General features: G+C 45.0%; 1 protein-coding gene across 1 annotated transcript in view; it reads left to right on the forward strand.

Moving 5' to 3' along the window:
- FRAS1 (Fraser extracellular matrix complex subunit 1) overlaps window positions 1-19695 on the forward strand; it is a 320933-nt gene that overhangs the window by 243165 nt on the left and 58073 nt on the right. Inside the window, exons 33-42 of the mRNA XM_039540816.1 lie at window positions 1054-1168; window positions 1727-1864; window positions 4961-4993; window positions 5806-5937; window positions 7158-7283; window positions 8203-8450; window positions 13150-13301; window positions 15214-15376; window positions 16611-16743; window positions 18796-18986. Coding sequence (XP_039396750.1) covers window positions 1054-1168; window positions 1727-1864; window positions 4961-4993; window positions 5806-5937; window positions 7158-7283; window positions 8203-8450; window positions 13150-13301; window positions 15214-15376; window positions 16611-16743; window positions 18796-18986 — 1431 coding nt within the window. The remainder of the gene's footprint in view (window positions 1-1053; window positions 1169-1726; window positions 1865-4960; window positions 4994-5805; window positions 5938-7157; window positions 7284-8202; window positions 8451-13149; window positions 13302-15213; window positions 15377-16610; window positions 16744-18795; window positions 18987-19695) is intronic.

The raw sequence follows: 19695 nt of genomic DNA on the forward strand, positions 1-19695 counted from the left end.
AGTGCAGGAAACAGTATGCCGTTTTAAAAGGCTTGAATAGAAAAGGAAAAGCTGCTATTCCTTGACATTTCCATGGAAATTGCTGGAAATTTTTCAGGATTTTTAAAAAAAAGCAGATTCACTCAAAACATATCTGACTAGATCAATAAACTGGCTAGGGAATGACTTGTACCTTCACCCAGTAGTTTTAAATCACATTTATTATTTTTTCTTCCTCCATTCTGCTAAAAGTGTGTGTGAGGTGGGGTGTATAAGGAGTACTGCTCTGAGGCACATATCCCTTTCTGCTTCCCCCTCGCTCCAGCGTGGGGTAGTAATCTGCAGCGAAGCCATGCCAGGAACAAGCAGTGACGCCCTGCCCTGTCAGCTCTGCTATACTGGCTGGTGTGTTTGGATGGAGGGCGGGGGGAGGAGACAGAGCCAAGACTCTGTTCACTCCTGGCCTACCAGTCCCCAGACAGAGCCAAGCTCTGTTCACACCTCCGTTCCCAGACCAAGCCCAGGTCAGGATAGCCTGCACAAGAGTGTAAGGGACAGTGGCGGGAGGGGAGGGTCTTAACTTTCTTGCATGGATGTAAAATCTCCGTGTAGCTAATCTCTGATTCCTGCTGGTTCTCTGGAGAAAGGGAGACTCCTCACTGATAGTGAAATAAAGTGCTCTCTCTCCTTAGTGATTAATACTGGCCACGCCTGTAGCCCCTTCCCTGTGAGAGTCTCAATCTGGTTTACAACGTTAGGTCATAGGTGGTGAATAAGCCTTCCGCACTTCTGTACTTTTAACCACTAGTGAACCCCACAGCCCCTCCTAAAGGTAGCTGAGTATCGCCCCATCGGACAGATGGCACAGTGAGATCAAGTGACTTGGCCAAGGCTCTCCCAGCACGTCGCTGTCAGGGATCTAAATGTGTAACTTTAAAGATCAGGTATTCTGAGACTCTTGTGTTTAAGGACTGGTTCCTTTGGGGAACAACTCTCTCAATTGATTTGTTATGTTTCTGAGCAAATCTCCAGGTCCCACCGGCTTTTGTGTTCATTGTATAATGTGTTTTTTAGGCACTGGAGGATCGGGTGACAGTGATTGAGCCGCACCATCTCTCCTTTGTAGACTCAGAGAGTCCGAGTGGGAAAATCATGTTCAATGTGACTGTACCTCTGCAGCCAAATCAAGGCAAGATGTGATATTAATATGCTTTTTTTTTTTTTTAAACAAAAGTCTTAGTGCTGGAGGCTAAGGACTTCTGTGCTTTTATTGCCATTTCTTCTAAGTTCTCTAGCTTTATCCAAAGTATCTGTCTGTACAGACAGCTATTAATCTCTCTATCCTCCTTCAATACTTTTCAAACCATCTATTTCTCAACCTGATTCCTTCAGTTAGCAGAAGGAGTGAGCAGTGCCCAGCCAGCTTTCTGTAATGTCAGTGTCTAGAATATATTGCACACTGCACCCAATGATTTTGCTCTTTTCACCTCTCCATCCATAAGCATCTGCAGTGCTTACTCAGTTAGAAATCTGTGTTTAATTCCCAGTGTCCTCTGTTAGGTCCGAAGAGCTGTACTGTGTGCGACTGCAGCCAAATGGGCTGTGGCCAGCTGGCCCATTCTGGAGAACGTGAGCAGAGATAACATTGAAGACATAAATAGCACTACGGGGGGTGGCTGAACCTTGATTGTTTAGTGTTAAAAATGAAATGGATGCCTCTTGTTAACATGCCTCTCTGTCTCTCTAGGAATCGTGGAGCACAGAGACAGGCCTCTCTCCCCAGTCAAGTATTTCACACAAGCGGATATAAACCATGGCAAGATTGCTTACCGTCCACCCGCTGCAGCTCCACACGTCAGAGAGATTATGGCATTCTCTTTTGCTGGTAAGAAACACCAGCACTTCACTAGCTCTGTGTCAAGAATGTGGAACTATCTCCACTATTTCCCATTACAGACCTGGGTATGCCTCTTCCCCTCTAAAAACCTACCGTGTTCTCTCTGTTATGGGCCAAACCCACTTCCATTAAACAATGAAGATGTAGTCAAGGCGAGTTTTGCCATTGACTTCAACAGGCGCAGGATTAGGACTTGAATTACTGTGAACTCTTTACAGTGGAAATGCTGAATTGTGAAACTGAGATTGTTCAGAAAGCTACGGGTGTCATGGAAAATGATGCCACAACTTTCTGCACTTTGAACTAGATCCTGGCCCCATGAGTATCAATAGGAGCTTTTGGCAGGGACATCAATAGTTCCAGGATTCCACCTTTTATTTTTTGTCACCCATGACAGAAATCTCTAATTATGGGATAGTATTGCAAAATGCTCAGTGCATTAGGGGAATTTCATGACTGCCTTTGAAGCATCTGGCATTGACCCACTCCCAGAGATTGAATATTGGAGTAGATGGATGGATGGTAACTGTTACTTTTCTATATTTTGGATCTTTGCCCCATATTGTGTCCTCGTTTGGGTATGGCAAGTTGAGAAGTGTGGGATCATGTTACATGCGTAATTCTGTAGGCCTTATGCCAATACGGTATGCAGCCAAGTTCTTTCAGCTGAGACAAATCCTTATGTTAAATACCATTCTTCAAAGTGCATTACGTACATTTAAAAAGAACGTAGGGCCATGTTGTCCACTTGCCATCAAGAGGAACTTTGCATGTGGAATGAGAGTAGGATGCACCATTTAAAATGTTCTTCAACCACTCAAGTTGTGTTATGGCCTGATCGTTTTCTAATCCTGTAACTCCACACACAAGAGTCCCTCAGAATGTGGAGATAAACCAATGGAAAGAGGGGGCTTTCTTTGCATCCTGGCCTGGGGCTGTCTCCCAAACGTGTGTGAGTGTAGTGGAAACCAAAGACGACAATGCGCAGGCGTGCAGTACAGAGGCTGTTGAGCCAAAGCAAGTTCCTTCTTCCTCAAGAAATGGTTGCGTTCTTACTGACGTTCAGTGTCTGTTGGGCTGTTCTGATTGTGCAGTGGAATAAGAGGAGAAATAAAGCATGTGATATTTAGAAACTTGTTTAAATTTGACATGGATAGATTCGGGTTGGCCCTTGTGTGGGTGTGGGGGAGAGGATGAGGGAGACCCCCGTTCTCCTGCTTTGGCACCCACTGCAAGAGCCATTCACAGTTGCTGTCTCCGTGCTCTCCCTTCGCACACTGCCCCAGACAGAGGCAGTCAAGCCGTGGCCCATCCCTTCCCTTCCCTTCATACCAAGATGTTGCCTCCCTAGTCGCACATGGGAAGTTCAGGAACAGAGTAAGCCTCCCTCATGCACAGTCCCTCCGCGGGCACCAGGGAGGATGAGGCAACACTCTGTATTTCCCCTGCTTAGAGCAGTGCCCATCTGGCACAATCTAGCCCTGAGTGTTTTAAATGTTTTTTTTAATGTTCTATCATAGAGGTGTATGGTGCCTCACAGGTTACAGGCAGCAGAGAGTCCTGTGGCTCTCGGTATTCACCCACGAAAGCTCATGCTCCAATACATCTGTTAGTCTATAAGGTGCCACAGGACTCTTTGCTGCTTTTACAGATCCAGACTAACACGGCTACCCCTCTGATACTTCAGAGGGTACAGTAGCTCTGTTTGTATTGGAGCGGTTAATTCACTGGTTGTTACATATAGTACCAATTACAGTAGAACTTCAGAATTATGAATACATCGAGAATGGAGGCTGTTCGGAACTCTGAAATGTTCGGAACTGAACAAAACATTGTGGTGGTTCTTTCAAAAGTTTACAACTGAACATTGACTTTATACAGCTTTGAAACTTTACTATACAGAAGAAAAATGCTGCTTTCCCTTTATTTTTTTAGTAGTTTACTTGTAACACAGTCCTGTACTATATTTGCTTTTTTTGTGTGTCTCTGCTGTTGCCTGATTTGTACTTCTGGTTCCAAATGAAGTGTGCGGTTGAGTTTGTAACTGTGGTGTTCGTAACTCTGAGGTTCTACTGTAGCTTTTCTTCATGGTCTGTATGTGCTGAGCTACTTTCTGTTGTAAATAAAGGTGTAGAAATTGACTCAGTAACAAGTGAGCAGCTCTGTATTTACTGATGATGGGTGGCTGTGCTCTGTAGTGTTCTGAATACTGGAGCCTCATTCTGAAAAGACAGCAGAAGATGAGTAACTCACAGGAGGGCTGGTGCAAGTACAGGCAGGTAAACCCCACCCTGCCTTCTCACAATGTGCAAATCAAGCAATAGCATTACTCTGTCTGCAGCAAACTCGACTCAGTCAGTGAAATATGATGGTGAATATTAGCACTCCCTGATTTGCAGAGCTGTGTGCGCCAAGGAAATGAAACCTAGAAGCAATTATTAGTAAATCACCGGGCCTGCCAGGGTATACAGACACCAGTTTATGCAAATCCCGTTTGTAATGTTGCCTGCCTTGCAGCATTGAATAGCAGAACATTTCTCTGTTAATTGTATTAAATTCCAAGTTCTTAACAATTACAAAGCATAGTCCAAACAGTTAATGTTTACACTAGCCCTGGAAGTAGGGAAGTATTAGCATTCCCGTTTTACAGATAGGGAATCTGAGACTGAGGGGAGCTAACTGCTACACTCTCAAAAGTTACCACTGATTTCGAGTACCCATCTTGGGACGTCATGTACCTACTGCTTCAGAAGAGCTGAGTTCAGTTCAGTTGGACTTGTCAATGCTCAGCATTTCCAGAAACCAGGCCCAAGATGTCTCAAATTAAACAACCACTAAGGGAAGTGTTTAAACTCGGTGGCTTTTCCGAGGCCGCACAGCAAGCAAGTGGCAGTGCTGGAATTAAAACTCAGGAGTTCCTGACTGTAACACCCAGGATTGAAGCATATGTAATAAAATGCCTCCATAAAATGTCAGGAAAGATACTCAAGTTTTTGTTGAAAACAAAATGGATTTAAATCCATGTGTCCCTGTTTTTTCCTATGCTAGTAATAAAAGTGCTCTACTTTGTTTCCCCCCCTGCAGGTCTCCCGGAGTCGGTGAACTTCAGTTTCACAGGTATATAAATCACTATTCTTTCACTGGCATAAGGGTCATGGTACTTTTTCCTTCCTGTTAATGTCCTTTGCTTTACCTCTCCCTGCCTGCCCCCCGCCCGCCCGGCTCCTCTTTCAAGGACTTATGAGTGTTGAGTAAAAGTCTGTGAAAGTAAAAGTGCACCTGAAATACTTGACGGTTGTTTTCACAAATTGTGGATTAATGTGCATGGAAGACAATGACTCCTTGGTGGGAGCCAGGAGTCGGTTTTCTTAATAGCAGATACACCTCTTTTCTAACCATTAATTCAAACCCTGCAGGTCATACTCGGTCAAAAATCCTATTGACATGAGTGAGGACAGCAAAGTTTGACTCAATGATTGTTAAATGTAGTATGGAAACATTTCAGATAACTGAAGTATGTAATAACTTGTTACCTTGTTTAAGCCTTTTCAATGTGCTGCCTAACACGGGCATGCCAAGTATCCCTTATTCTGGATAACCCATGTGTGTTCTGGCTCCAGACTGCAGCCTGTGATAGAGAGAGGCGTACACCTGTGCGTGCGCACACATGGAGTCAGCACTGCTCTTCTAGTACGTTAGTACTGCCAGGGACGGATTAGGGATAAAGGAAGACACTAGTTTTTCAGAATTTCTGAATTATGTAGCCTTGTGTCTGGAAGGTAATTAGAGGGGGATGAGGCAAGAAATTACTGTGGCTCCGACAATCAGTGGTGAAAAGCAGACAGCCTGGAATGCGTTTTTAGTTGCGTTTCAACTTGTGTCGTTTAAAACAAATCCGTTAATGCAGATGTGTTTACATTTGGGTGTAGTGTCTGATGGAGAACATACCACCCCTGAGCTGATGTTTACCATTCACTTGCTCTCGACTAATGAGCAGCCCCCGGTGTTCCAGATGACAGCTCCACGTCTGGAGGTCAGCCAGGGTGGCAAGGCTACAATTGGTAAGGCGCCAGGAGGGCGTGTAGCAAAGGCACTGTTCTGAACTAGCACGACTGACGGGATTACTCTGAGAAAGTGCCGAACAGGCTGGGTTCGTCGCCATGAGCCCAGCACATGCGGCGGGTTCGAATTCTGGTGGGGGCCCATCTCTTTTGCTAGGGGCTAGATCAGGGGTGGGCAAACTTTTTGGCCTGAGGGCCTCATCGGGTTTCATAAATTGTATGGAGGGCCGGTTAGGAGAGGGGGTCGTGGCCTGGCCCCCACCTCCTATCTGCCCCCTCCCGGACCCCAGAGCATTGCACCAGCGGCAGAGCGAGCTGAGGCCGCGGGGGAGGGGGAACAGCAGGGGAGGGGCCGGGGGCCAGCCTCCTGGGGCCAGGAGCTCGGGGGCTGGGCAGGAGGGTCCCACGGGCTGTAGTTTGCCCACCTCTGGGCTAGATTGTGGTATTTAGCCCACAACCTGCTTTGGCGGCAGTGCTGAACCCAACACCTCCATTCCAAGAGCTCAACAAGCACAAACTGCTGCACCTCTTGGAAGGGTCCAGCATGTACCCCTTCCCCGTGGCTTCGTCTGTTTGCCACCCTCTCCCCCTTTTGGCAGAGCTGCTGCTAAGGGAGCATCGTGCTTGTGGTCCCTGTGTTCTGCCTAGTCCAGGGGCTGCATTCTGACCTGCTCTGGTGGGCTGTGCAAGGCGGAAGGGCTCCCCACTCTCCCCCTCACATTGTATTGCCACAGGGGCAGGGGGTGGACACTGGCCCGGTATTAGCGATGTAGCAGATAACACTGCCTGGTCTCTGAGGACTGCTAGGCGAGGGAAGTTTTGCATTGTTATAGACGGACTCAGTGACCCACTCGCACTGCATCATGGGGCCGTCTGACGCATGAACAGCTGGATGCGGTCCCCTCCCACATGGTTCGGAGTTGAAGGTCATGCTAGCTGTCACTTGTAAGGCTGATTGGCAATAACGTCTCCATTTGAACGCATGACCTCAGCATCACCAGGGACAAATTGTCTCCAGGCAGGCAGACGCACAGACATTTGTATGGAGGAAAGCTCCAGAATTACATTAATTTTAAAATACAAACTCAATTAGAGCCCATTAATTTCTGTCATTTAGTGCATGTAAAATTGCATATGCTAGACCTGCTTCTTTTAAGGGAAGGTTCGCTGTACAGCCGATCACAGCTCCGACACTAGCGCTGTGTATTCCCCCGATGCAGGGATACAGCTGGCAGTAAGTGACGCAGACTCAGCTCCTGAAGATCTCTTCTTTGAGCTGGTGGAACCTCCTCACCATGGTGTTCTGCTCAGGTATAACGCTGGGGTCCACGAGCACATGAAAGCAGGTGAGTTGAGCAGGAAAAGGAGGAATTCAAGTTGGGGGAAGTCACCAAGTGCAATATATTTTCCCTATCTATGTGTTTTTGTTAATTTTTAATACGCAGTTGAGCTAGGATCTGTTAATAACAAATTGCTGGTAATTGCCTGTCACAAGCTCTTCAGGGAGCCAGCTGAGTATTATTTATTATTTTCAGAGCACTGAATACGTTCACTAAAGCTGGGCAGGAAACAGTTTAGCTGTCCCCCAGAAATGTTCCCATTCTATATCTGGATGAAACTGAGACCTTTCAAAATTTGCCATGGAGAGAGAGAGACCCACCCCTGAGTAGCCCAGGGGTTTGGGCATTCAGCTGGAAAGGGGGAGACTCGGCTTCAAGTCCCAGCTCTGTTGATCCAGGAGGCAGCTTCACCTAGTGGGTAGGGCACTGAACTGGGACTCAGGAGATCAGGGTTCTATTGCTGGCTTAGCATCTGGCCTGCTGGTTGACCTTGGGCAAGTTGTTTTCCCATCTGTAAAATGGGGATAATGGGAAAGCCATGCAAAGAATAGATAGGGAGGGAGTAGCCCTGGTGTTGGAAGCCTTGGCAAGAGATGTGGATTTTAGAAGGACGTGGAAGGAAAAGAAGACTGCTGCGCTGACAAGAAGTGGGAAAGTTTGTTAGTAAAATATTACTCATTTTGTCACGGGTTTTTCTGTGCTACCGTGAAGGTCATGGCTTCTCCCTGCATACATTCTAGTTCATTAATGAAACCTTCAGATAGAATCAGTGCTCACACAGCGGTAAGGGATGCATCAAATACCTCATAAGTATGTGCTCACGTGCTTTGCTTCTTCTGGGACTGAGACATTTGATCTGAACTTAAAGTATTAATTTCATGCAGCGGATAGAGTCATCACTGTTTTTATATTTCTTTTTGGGAAGGAGATACCTTCACGTATGAGGATGTCACCCAAAATGCTTTACAATATGTCCACGATGGCTCATCAGTAGCAGAGGACAGCATGGAAATCTCCGTAACCGATGGCGTTACCACTGCAACAACGGTGCTGAAAGTCAAAGTGTCCTTGATGGATAGCGATGGTCCCCGGCTGGCCCCTGGCTGCTCGTTGACCGTCACGGTGGCTAGCAAAAGCTTTGTGACTCTCTCCCGATCACACCTTGCTTACACTGTAAGCGTGTATCCATTCCTTGCTAAACCCAATGCATTCAGCTAGCTTCCTTCCCCTCAGGAGACCACTGCACCTTCAGGATGTTGATACTTGTCAAATACTTCAACCTTTTACTATACCCTGCCTACAGCTGCCAAAAAGGGAATGATGAACTCTTTCATCCTACCAGGTTTTTGAGGCTATGCATATTTGACTGAAGTAAAGGTGAACTGCAAAGCAAAAATGAAAATTGGGTTAATCCCATATTTATGCACTAAACACCCACACTAACCAGGCCTGTAGGTTTGCTCAGCAATAATCTTTTTTAAACTTCTTTACCCTCCCTGATATTGACTGGCTCTTCCTAGTTTGCTAAAGAACGACCTGGAATTCTGTGAGATCATGCTGTGATGCATTGCTCACGTACGCCATGAGTTTTCCAGTATCGCTGGTGTCACAGAAGTGTGGTGCTTTGCTAGATGCAGTGGATTTAGTAGCAATGGAATTAGCAGTAGATTTCATGGAAGGGACTTGTACACAAGCTTCACAATTTAAGGGACTACAAGCATTTTAATGGCCTATTTTCAGGGCTTATATAACTTAATTGTAAAAAAAAAAAAAAAGGCTTTGGGTAGAAATATGGGACATAGCCATATAAAGGTGTCAGATCCAGAAAGCAATATTATTGCACCATTTCTCCAAAAAATCTCCTTGGTCTCTTTCAAGTTTTACAGATTTAAATAACATACAGCAATTCATGCAGTGCTGTAACTGCGTTGGTCCCAGGATATCAGAGAGACAAAGCGGCCGAGGTAATATCTTTGATTGGACCAGCCTCTCTCGGTGAGAAAGACAAGTGTTCGAGCTTACACCGAGTGAGATATTACCTCACCCACCTTGTGCTGAAGTTCACTCCTTTTATAAATAAATAAATAAAACAAAGCCAAGGAGTGAGTTCCCCCCTCATGTATTAATATCTGTTGAGACAATATTATGTCCTATAAAAATCACGAAATTATAGAAGTATATTGAATTAATAGACCATTGCAGCTTGAAAATTGTTCATCTGACAGATTAAAATGTCCCCGGGGGAGTCTTTCCTGCTTATTAACAGTATGTCTTGCTCTGCATTTTAAAGTACTAGCCCTTTGGATACTTTGTATAGGTTTGAATGAGCTCCTGGAATATATTCTTATTGTACCTAATAGTCCAGAAAGGCACCCAGGGTCAAATTCACTCCTGTCGAGGTGGCTACTACAAAGTCCACACACCGCTTAAGTCAAAGTGCCTCAGGAGCCTAAGTCCCATTTTCATAAGTGATTTAGGGCCAGAGATACTAAGGTATTTAAGCACCTAAAGAGGCAAATAGGTGCCTATGGCATTTACAAAAGCGCCTAAGCAGGCGTAGTGTAGTTGTTTCCACTGACTTAAATGGGAGCGAGGTACCTAAGTGGCAAAAATACCCCACCTCAGGGCAGCGAGGCTCGTAGCTCAGGTCAGCAAGCTCATGGAGCTCGTGCTGTGGGGCTCAGAAGAGCAGTGTAGACACTCCTGCTTGTGCTGCAGCCCCGCCTCTGAAAATAGGTGAGCATGGAGGATCTCGGAGCCCAGGCTGCAGCTCAAGTTGGAACAGCTCCACTGCCATTTTCAACCCCATAGCACAAGCCCCACATGACATGGGCTCTCAGATGCGCCGCTGTGGGGTTGTTTTTTTGTTTTTCAGTTAGACACACTCTTCGGCACTTCTGTAAATCCAGCCAGGTGCCAATCTGTATTTTTTTAAGTGCCTAAATTCCACTGAAAATCTGGCCTGTAGGCCCATAGGAGCCTATTTTTAATTGAACGTCAATGGAACTTAGGTTCCGAAGCGCCTGTGTCTCTTTTGAGAATAGGACTTAGGCACTTCTGAAAGTGTTACCTCATATCTGCAAAGCTCTTTGAACATGAAACGTGCTCGGTGTTATCGTGAGCGCTAGGAAGGGGACAAGGCTCCAACGAGCACAGTTGGGATGGGGGTTTTTTGGAGTGTGTGTTGAGGAAAAAGAGCAATGGGAACTATCGCAAAGTTTTCATTGGGGAGGCAGAACAACTGTCCTGTGGTGGTTTCTGGATGAGGGAAAGCAACACCGGGAGCCGTCATACAAGTTTTTGCGGAGAAGACGCGGGGAGGGAGGGGTAGGAGTTTGAGCAAGACAGGAAGCTGCAGAGCAGTGATTGGAGTCACTGGGAGTTTGTAGAGGATGCGGTTGTAGGAGTCCCATCCATATCTTATATAATGGATTAAAGCTGACAACTTGTAAATTAGGTTGGGGGAGTTATAATTTCCTCTTCAGGTTCTGATGAAGACACAGAATACTTGACCCTATGCTCCCTTGGTTTAAAATGTCACTAGCTCACTTCTACAGCTGTGTAATTGACTTGCCTGTTCTTTGTTCTGCAAATAACGTACATATACCTTAGAGAGACAAGGTGGGCGAGCTAATATCTTTTATTGGACCAACTTCTGTGGATGAATGAGACAAGCTTTGAAACTACACAGAGCTCTTCTTCAGGTCTGGGAAAGGTACTCAAGCTTCACAGCTAAATACAAGGTTTAGCATAAATAGTTGTGATCAGGGCATTTAGTGCCGTGGATGAGATACACTATGTGTTGTGATAGGCATGTATAGGATCTTGAAAGGTGTGTTGTGAGGGGTGTTGATCATTGTAGTAGTGGCTATATGTCTGCAGGTTTTGCATCTGTTATGGCAGGGTCTGGTGGTGCTTTGAGTTGGTGTGGCCTGGTCTTTAGGGAGCTTGCTTCTGATAATGAGCTTGGCAAGGTTGGAGGATTGTCTGAAGGCCAGAAGACGGGGTTTGGATTGTACTTGAGTGATGACTGTGTTGATTGTAATTGTTTGCTGATCTCTCATACCGGTGCGGGGTGATAGGTGATAACTAGAGGTGTGCAGTCGAAGGGTTTTTTTGTTTTTGTTTTCCATATTGAAGCAAGTTCTCTCAGTGTATTTGGTTGGTCTGTTCCAGGATGCAATCTATTTCTCTGGTAGTCTGTCCCTGTTTGGTGAAGGCTGTTTTAAGTGTGTTAAGGTGTATATCCCGAACTTTCTCCTCAGATCATATTCTGTGGTATCTGAGCGCCTGGCTGTAGATAACAGATTTCTTGATGTGTTTGGGTGGTTACGGATCTATGAAGATAGGTGTGGTGAGCCATGGGTTTCTTGTATATAGTTGTCTGTAGGGTTCCATTGTTGAAGCTGATCATGGTGTCCAGGAGGTTGATGTCCTAGAGGGTATCCTGTCATACTCTTAGAAATAACAGCCTTTTGTAGCTTTGTATGTCCAGTATGACAGTACTGCCAACCCCAAACATTCAAAAATCATCACTTGGGCTTAAAAATCTCAAGATTTTTTTTAAAATAATACATGGCCTTTTTTTCCTTTGCTTTCTGGTTTCTAGGGTCATGTTTTCAGGCTTTTCTCTGCCTCCATGAAGGCTAAAAACACCTTTTAAAAAAATGAAAGCAGATTCTCACATAATCATGTGAGTGCAGGAGCTGAGACTGTAAGAGAAGCACCAGTGTGGCAAGAGTTGGCATCACTGGTGTGATTTCACGAACATTGCGTAATTACAGAAACCAATGTCACTTAGGCTGATGTCACTCAATGAGGTTTCCACAGGGTAGTTAGGGGATTTCACTTGTAGTTATAGGGTTAAATCACCACTCAGTGCACTGAAAATTTTATGTTAAGATATTTTTTCAGATTTGCATTAACTACAGTGTTGGGAAATCCTTTTTAAAAAGGCCTAGGAAAGGAGATCAGAGTACTGACGCACTTTAATACATTAAAAGGGATTGCAGGTGCCATCAGTTTAATAGCACTGTTTGTGGTGGAGGAAGGTGAAATGATCAAAAGTCGACATTAGGTGTCTGATTTTTGTGGGCACTCAGATCTTATGTAAAAAAATAAATCTTGCTCTCTGAATGTATGTAATGAAAGTCTATGGGTCAAAACCTGCTTTTCTTACTTCCATTGAAGTCAGTGGAATTACACTTGTGGGTAAGGGAAAGAGGCTTATTTATTTGTATGTTGAGGTTACGGTGACTTAAAACTTTGACACTGTGGTACATGTTGTCACCTGAAACTTTTTAATAAAGATGCAGACGTAAATATAATATCATACAGTTAGATACACATAATATAGTTAAATTGGCCAAATGCAGCTCTTAAGTGTGCCAGGGTAAATCCAGAACTAATCCATTGATTTCAATAGAGTTTGCTCCAGATTTACATTGGTGTAACTAAGAGCTGAATTCAGCCCAGTCTCTGTATATTCTCTTTGCCAAATAGAAATTATATTTCAGTCCATCTTTTGTGGGGAAGAGGCAGCAACTGGGTATTATTGGGAAGGTAAATTCTACTTGGCGTTTAATGTGATTTGAAAATAAAATATGCTAGATTTATACCCGTGTGTGTGTGAGTGTGAGACAGAGATAGATAGAACACATCTCAGTTATGAGAAAATGAAGGTACATTTTGTGCCAAATTCTCAGCAGGTATAAATCAGTACGCTCCATTGAAATCAAAGGTGCTCCATCGATTTACATAAGCTGCAGATCTAGCCCAATATCTATATATTTCACCACTTGACTTTTTTCTTTCATGTTCACCATAAAGAAACAAAAGCAAATACTGCTGTCTGGCTTGCTTTTCTTATTAGGATAATAATTCTGCTGACTCGAAAATAAGAATTCAGTTAATTTCTCTGCCCATGTATGGCACCCTCATGCGGACAACACCTGGGCAGCATGCTGAGGAGCTTTCTGAGGTTTATAATTTCACCATGGAAGATATCAACAACCAGAGAATCAGGTAATAAACAGGTATTTTTCACCACACCGTATCTTCTTGGGCTCAATGAGAATTCCAGAGCACCATCTGCAGGGAACATATGTTATTAATGTTGGGATATAAAGTATTTATAAATGATAGCAGAGATGATGTCTCATAACTACACTGTTGTATCTTGTGATAAAAATGGCTATGATTGTGTATACAAAATAGGGTATTTTTGTACTCTGACAGTAGCTTGAACGTCTTCAAAATCTGTCTATTTGTTGTTTTGATTTTTTAGTTAGGCAATACCAAATATGATGATATAAAACAAAAAAATCCTTTACTTGAAATAGTTCCAGTCATAAAACATTTGACACCTAATTCATGCCTCTCCTGTACTTCACTGATATTATGTGAACAGTGGTATCCTCTTGCTATAGCTCCAGCAGGAAGCAGTGTTTTCTGACTGTCTATGCTGAAAAAGTGATTCAACAAAAATGATTAGGGGGCATGGAATGGCTGCCATATGAGGAGAGATTAATAAGGCTGGGACTTTTCAGCTTGGAAAAGGGACGACTAAGGGAGGATATGATTCAGGACTATAAAATCATGACTGGTGTGGAGAAAGTAAATAAAGAAGTGTTATTTACTCCTCCTCATAACACAAGAACTAGGGGTCACCAAATGAAATTAATAGGCAGCAGATTAAAACAAAAGGAAGTATTTTTTCACACAATGCACAGTCAGCCTGTGGAACTCCTTGCCAGAGGATGTTGTGAAGGCCAAGACTATAACAGCGTTCAAAAATAACTAGATAAGTTCATGGAGGATAGGTCCACTGATGGCTGTTAGCCAGGATGGGCAGGGATGGTGTCCCTCGCTTCTGTTTGCCAGAAGCTGGGGATGGATCGCTTGATGATTACCTGTTCTGTTCATTCGCTCTGGGCACCTGGCATTGGCCACTGTCCGCAGACAGGATACTGGGCTAGATGGACCTTTGGTCTGACCCAATATGGCTGTTCTTATGTTAACAAACTGCACCACTGGTTTGTGGATTTTCCTTCCAGACAGGGTCAAAGCTAAGCCTGTCTTTGGCTCCTACACAGAAGGAGCCATTACTTGCTCTTGCTGCATGACACCAAACTAATATCCATGCGTCGCTGTGTCCTTCCAACAATGTATATGTAGTTTCATACACAAGCACAGACTAGACTGAACAACTATTCACAGGGGAATGATACTATCGGAACATTTGTGTATTAACATCAGCAAAGTGAAGGTTGAAGGTGGTAACGCTTAAGCACATAAATAAGTCAGTGAAGAAAAATCATGATAGAAACAGAGTAGGATTTTCAGAAGCGCTCAACATTGGCCTAACTCTGCTTCTACTGACGATAATGGGAGTTTTGTTGACTTCAGTCAGAAGCAGAGGTAGGCCAATGCTGAGTGTTTTTTAAAATCGCCCTCTACCTGTCTGCCAGGCTGGTGGACCGGAGACAAGTGTCCAGATTTAAAAGTTTAGAAAAAAAGAAAAATAAAACCATACTTCTTTCAGGAAGGCAGGTTGGATCTGTTGGGACAATACTCTAATTGTACAATAACCTTCACCTTCCGTGTTCGTCCCTAACCACCCCAGTGTTGGGTCCTGCTTTCCCTGAGAGTCTTTCAGTGCATGACTGCACATCAGGTTTGCAGTGCGCTATGTGAGGAACTGTCTGAATGTTCTTTCACTATGGCTGACTAGCCAGTATGCTCGGACCAGCCTTTTCCTGGTCAATACCACTCGCCCAATGACATGGGAAAATATTAGTTCTTTCTGGATGGACGAGATAAAGGGGGAAAGGATTGACTTGTTATCTCCTTGAAATGAGACATGTTCTTAAACATAGGAAGTGAAATCCTTTCAGCAGGTTGTCTGTGTGACTTACTGATCTGATTCTTGATACAGATACTCAGCTGAGTTTGAGACTGACAATCAGCCAGTCACAGATATTTTCCACTTCACTGTCTTTGATGCTGACAACAATCGGCTCGACAGCCAGACGTTTACCATCACTATTACATCTGTCCAGAACAAGCCTTCGATCATTGCTTTTGCTGACCTTATCACTGTGAGTAATTGCCCAGAATGCAGGAAGTTGTAGCAGGAGCACGTGTGATGTAAACAACTGAACAGTCGTTTTTCTGGCTGCCCTGCAACCAGAGTGAACTGGTGTCCAGTATAGATGCGAGAAAGCACTGTGTCACATATGCAATCTTGTATGTGTAAAGTGCTGTGAAACTATTTGATGAAGTTAACAGTGCCCCCATGTCCCAGAACCTCATCAAGTCATTTCCATTGTACACCGTGGGCCAGATAAATTGATATCAGTGGCAAGATGCTGCTTTCCACTTTTTGGGGATCTGGCTCATTGTATCAGCAGGTGACACACAAAAGGCCGGGGATGGATGAACCGAAAAACATCTGGAAGTTTGGCTCAACATGGCGCATTTCAGAATGCTTCTCTGGACCCTTTGATGTGTTCTCCCTCCCTTCCCAGCTTTGCACTCCTTCTCCCTAGCCATCAAACGCTTCCCTTTCGGCCAACCACAACCCAGCACAACTCCCAGCCGGTCACTGTGACCCTGCGGGGTACACTCTGCTGCTCCCATTGGACTGACACTAGCTCAGTGGCATGCAGACCGCTGCGGCGGCAAGATAAGCTCTTACCCAACCTAACCCCAGCGTGACACTGGATGTTTATACCCATGGGTAGGGAGGAGCAGGAACTTGTATAAAACATACAGTGTCAGGGGAAGAATTGAGATTTACCCCCTGCAGACTCCAGCACTGACCTGTAGTAAGAATGAGCTAGAGCAGGGGTAGGCAACCTATGGCACAGGTGCCGAAGGTGGCACATGAGCCGATTTTCAGTGGCACTCACTGCCTGGGTCCTGGCCACCGGTCCGGGGGGCTCTGCATTTTAATTTAATTTTAAATGAAGCTTCTTAAACATTTTAAAAACCTTATTTACTTTACATGCAATAATAGTTTAGTTATATATTATAGACTTCTAGAAAGAGACCTTCTAAAAAGGTTAAAATGCATTACTGGCACGCAAAACCTTAAATTAGAGTGAATAAATGAAGATTCGGCACAGCACTTCTGAAAGGTTGCCGACCCCTGAGCTAGAGAATTCATGCAGAAACAGGTAAAGAGATAAGTTTAAGACACTCATGTGATGAAATCCTCCTTGAACTGATTATTAAGGCCATTTGGCAATGGTTATTGAACCTGGTTTTGTTTCTGAAGCATGTTTGTTCCTCTTCTTTTTACCTTGTGTTTGTGTTTTTTGTTTTTTTCAGGTTGATGAGGGAGGCAGGGTCCCACTGACAGTTCACCATCTTCTAGGCACCGACTACGATACAGCCAAAGACAACCTAATGGTTACAATAATTACACTACCAATATATGGGTACATTGAAAACATAAGGACAGGTAAATTGTATCTCTGCCTGTTTTCCCTTGTATTCGGTCAGGAAATGGGAACGCAGGAATTGCCAGACTGGATGAGGCATGGGGTAGCTCCTGCGTCTGTCTCTGACAATGGCCAGCACCATCTGCTTCAGAGAAACCCCGCAGTCAGCAGTTGCGAGATAACCTGCCCCCAGGGAAAGTTTCCTTCTAACTCTCAAAAGTCAGAGGTTGTCTCAACAAAGGGGTTTACATCTTTACAGAGACCTTGTTTAATTTTTAATATTTACTCTTCTAACTTGGGCGCTTCTTGTTATCCATAGAAATCCTTCCCTGACTCCAACTAAGAAATGTTGCACTGCAGTTTTAAAACTAGCTAAGCTGCAAAGAAGCATGGCTGCTATTATTTCTCTTACTTAGCTGCAGGACCTAAGGTTTAGGTTCGCATATTATCCATGGACATTCCTCCTGGAACTTGTGCTCCTAAATCATGTAGATGCTCCTATTGGGAGTGGTTGGTCCCAGTGTCCTTTGCCTATAATTTCCTTTTTCCCCCTACGCTCTTTGTTCAGGGTGCTGATTGGTTGCTCCCCTGTATCCTGGAGTGGCTGCACCAAAGAACCCAGTGGCTTGACTCACAGACTCTGCGAGTCCCACAAGTTCTGCACGTAGCTCGGGTATCTGATGCCTCTGCAGCAGCCCTTGCTTCCCTCTGGCTCTGATCCGGCTCGTTGGCAGTGCAGTTACTTTGGAGCTGAGCTATCAGACTCCTCAGGCAGCACTTCCTGTTGGGATCCCCCTGTAAGGGGCAGTTCCCCAGCACAGAAGGAACTCTGCAGAGAAATGAATGAAATTTCTACCTGCATTAACCTTCCTTTGCTGCTTCCACCCTCTGCCCTGGGGGGAGGACGCTGGAAAGTGGGAGATCTACATACAGAGAGCTCCCACGGCTTGAGGACCCTAAAGGTACAATCCAGCCCTCAGCTTTTGCTCTGTCCATGTGCTGGCTGATCCGTGAGAGCTTTGCCTTTGAGAGGACTGAGTAAAAAAAATCTGAGTAAGGAGCTTTTTTTGTTTGTTTTGTTGTGAATCCTTCTTCCCAGCCTTTCCTATTGTTCCGGGCTTGTCTTGTCAGCATCCCTTCTAGACTGTGTTAATTTACAAGCCCATGTTACTGTTAGGGCACTGGTAAATCCCTGTCTTTTTTCATTGCTTCTGTCTCATCAGGGAGACTAATGGCGGAGATGTTTGTTTTCACCCTCTCCCCTATGGAAGCAGTCATTGGGGAAGGAAATTTGAAATCAATCAGTGCTCCCAGGATTAGAACCAGGGAATGGAGGGGATGAACTGTAAATCACTCAGCCGCTGTGATGTTTTTTTTCTCTTTCTAATAGATTAGGTTGTAGAGGACTCAGAGTATAGACATGGGTGAAGCTCTCAGGATAACTGTAGCCACCAGATCAAACTAGGCACTCTGCAAACACAGCTACATGAAGTACAGTGGGGCATTGTTTGCCAGAAGATATCACACAGTTATCACAGTTATCTTGTGTTCTAAGTGCAGGGGGAAGAACTGTGGTTTCTAAGATACCTCTGTGTGGTACGTGATCACAAATGTGTAGTGGTTTATAACAGCAATCGCAATTCTTCTTCCTCGGGGGCCCGCAGGCTGCTAAGCAGTACATATTCACTGCACCTTACGGAAGAGCAGGAGTAAGTTAGGGTATAAAAAAAGACTGAGCTCCTCTGATTAAACAGGCCTTTAACGGATGGCAGCCAAACTGTTTTTGCCAGGGTGAGCTGGGCTTTTGGTTCTGCTGGGGAAGGATGGTGCATTAGTAACTGCTTCATCATTTAAGGCAAGCCTAACAAAAGGGGACGGAAGCCGGCCACTGTATGTAAAACAAGAAGATCTTTACATTTCATAGTGCCAAAGAAGCAGCTTTCTGGGTGGGTCACTAGGCACATTAACAATCAATTGCAGGAACAGGAAAGCAGAACTTGGGATCGTTTCCTTACTCCCGTTGTTTTCTTAATGAAACGAGCATCTTTTCACAGCTGGTGCTTTGTTTGCAGGAGGGACTTTGGGCCCTGGGGGCTCTGCAGGCTCGGATGCATCGTTCGCCATTCACGACGTGCTGGAGAACAGCATTTACTACTTTCAGAGCGTCCATGAAAGCATCGAGCCGACTAATGACGTCTTCACATTTTACGTGAGCGATGGCTTCAGCCGGTCCGAGACTCACAGCGTCAACATCACCATCCAGGTACACGCTGTCTAAGGAATACTGCGCATGGTTAACCAAGCCCCACCCAACGATGTGGATGGCTTTTAAAGTGTTATTGCCGCTGCTGACCTAGCACCAGATTGTGCCCTGCTCTGAACCCCCCTGCAGGGGAAGGAGTGAGGGTCAGGTGCCCCCTTATGCCTCTCTGCTCACTACCTCAATTACAGGGCCACCGCTCGCCTATGCAGCAGGCAGGCAGTGGATAGCTTCACCCGCCAAAACACCAGCCAGTGCAGCTAAGCTAGTGTGACCAGGGAAATAATATGAACCAGCTGTCGTGCTGGCAGAGATGACACATGCACATGAGGCTGGCGTAGATCATAAGAATTCCCAGCTTTTCCATATCACTTTTCAAATGTAGATTTTAAAGGAGGATCAGTTTCATTATCCCCATTTTACATAGGGAGAAACTGAGGCACAGAGCGGGGAAGTGACTTGCTCGTGGTCACCCAGCAGGCCCGTGGCAGAACTGGCAATAGAACCCAGCTTTCCTGAGTCGCAGCCCAGTGCTCTGTGCACTAGGCTACACAATCTCCCTTCGATAGGCTCTCCCATGGAGCAAGGGGGAAACGGGGGATCAGAGTGTGACCGCATAACAATCCTGCTGGGGCAACACAACTATGCACCAATTCCCCTTTCTCAGGGTGTGTGGCAAAGGCATTTACTGGTCCCCCTCCATCTCGGGATA

The sequence above is a fragment of the Mauremys reevesii genome, linkage group 5 (assembly GCF_016161935.1).
Source record: "Mauremys reevesii isolate NIE-2019 linkage group 5, ASM1616193v1, whole genome shotgun sequence".
NCBI classification, from domain to species: Eukaryota; Metazoa; Chordata; order Testudines; family Geoemydidae; genus Mauremys; species Mauremys reevesii.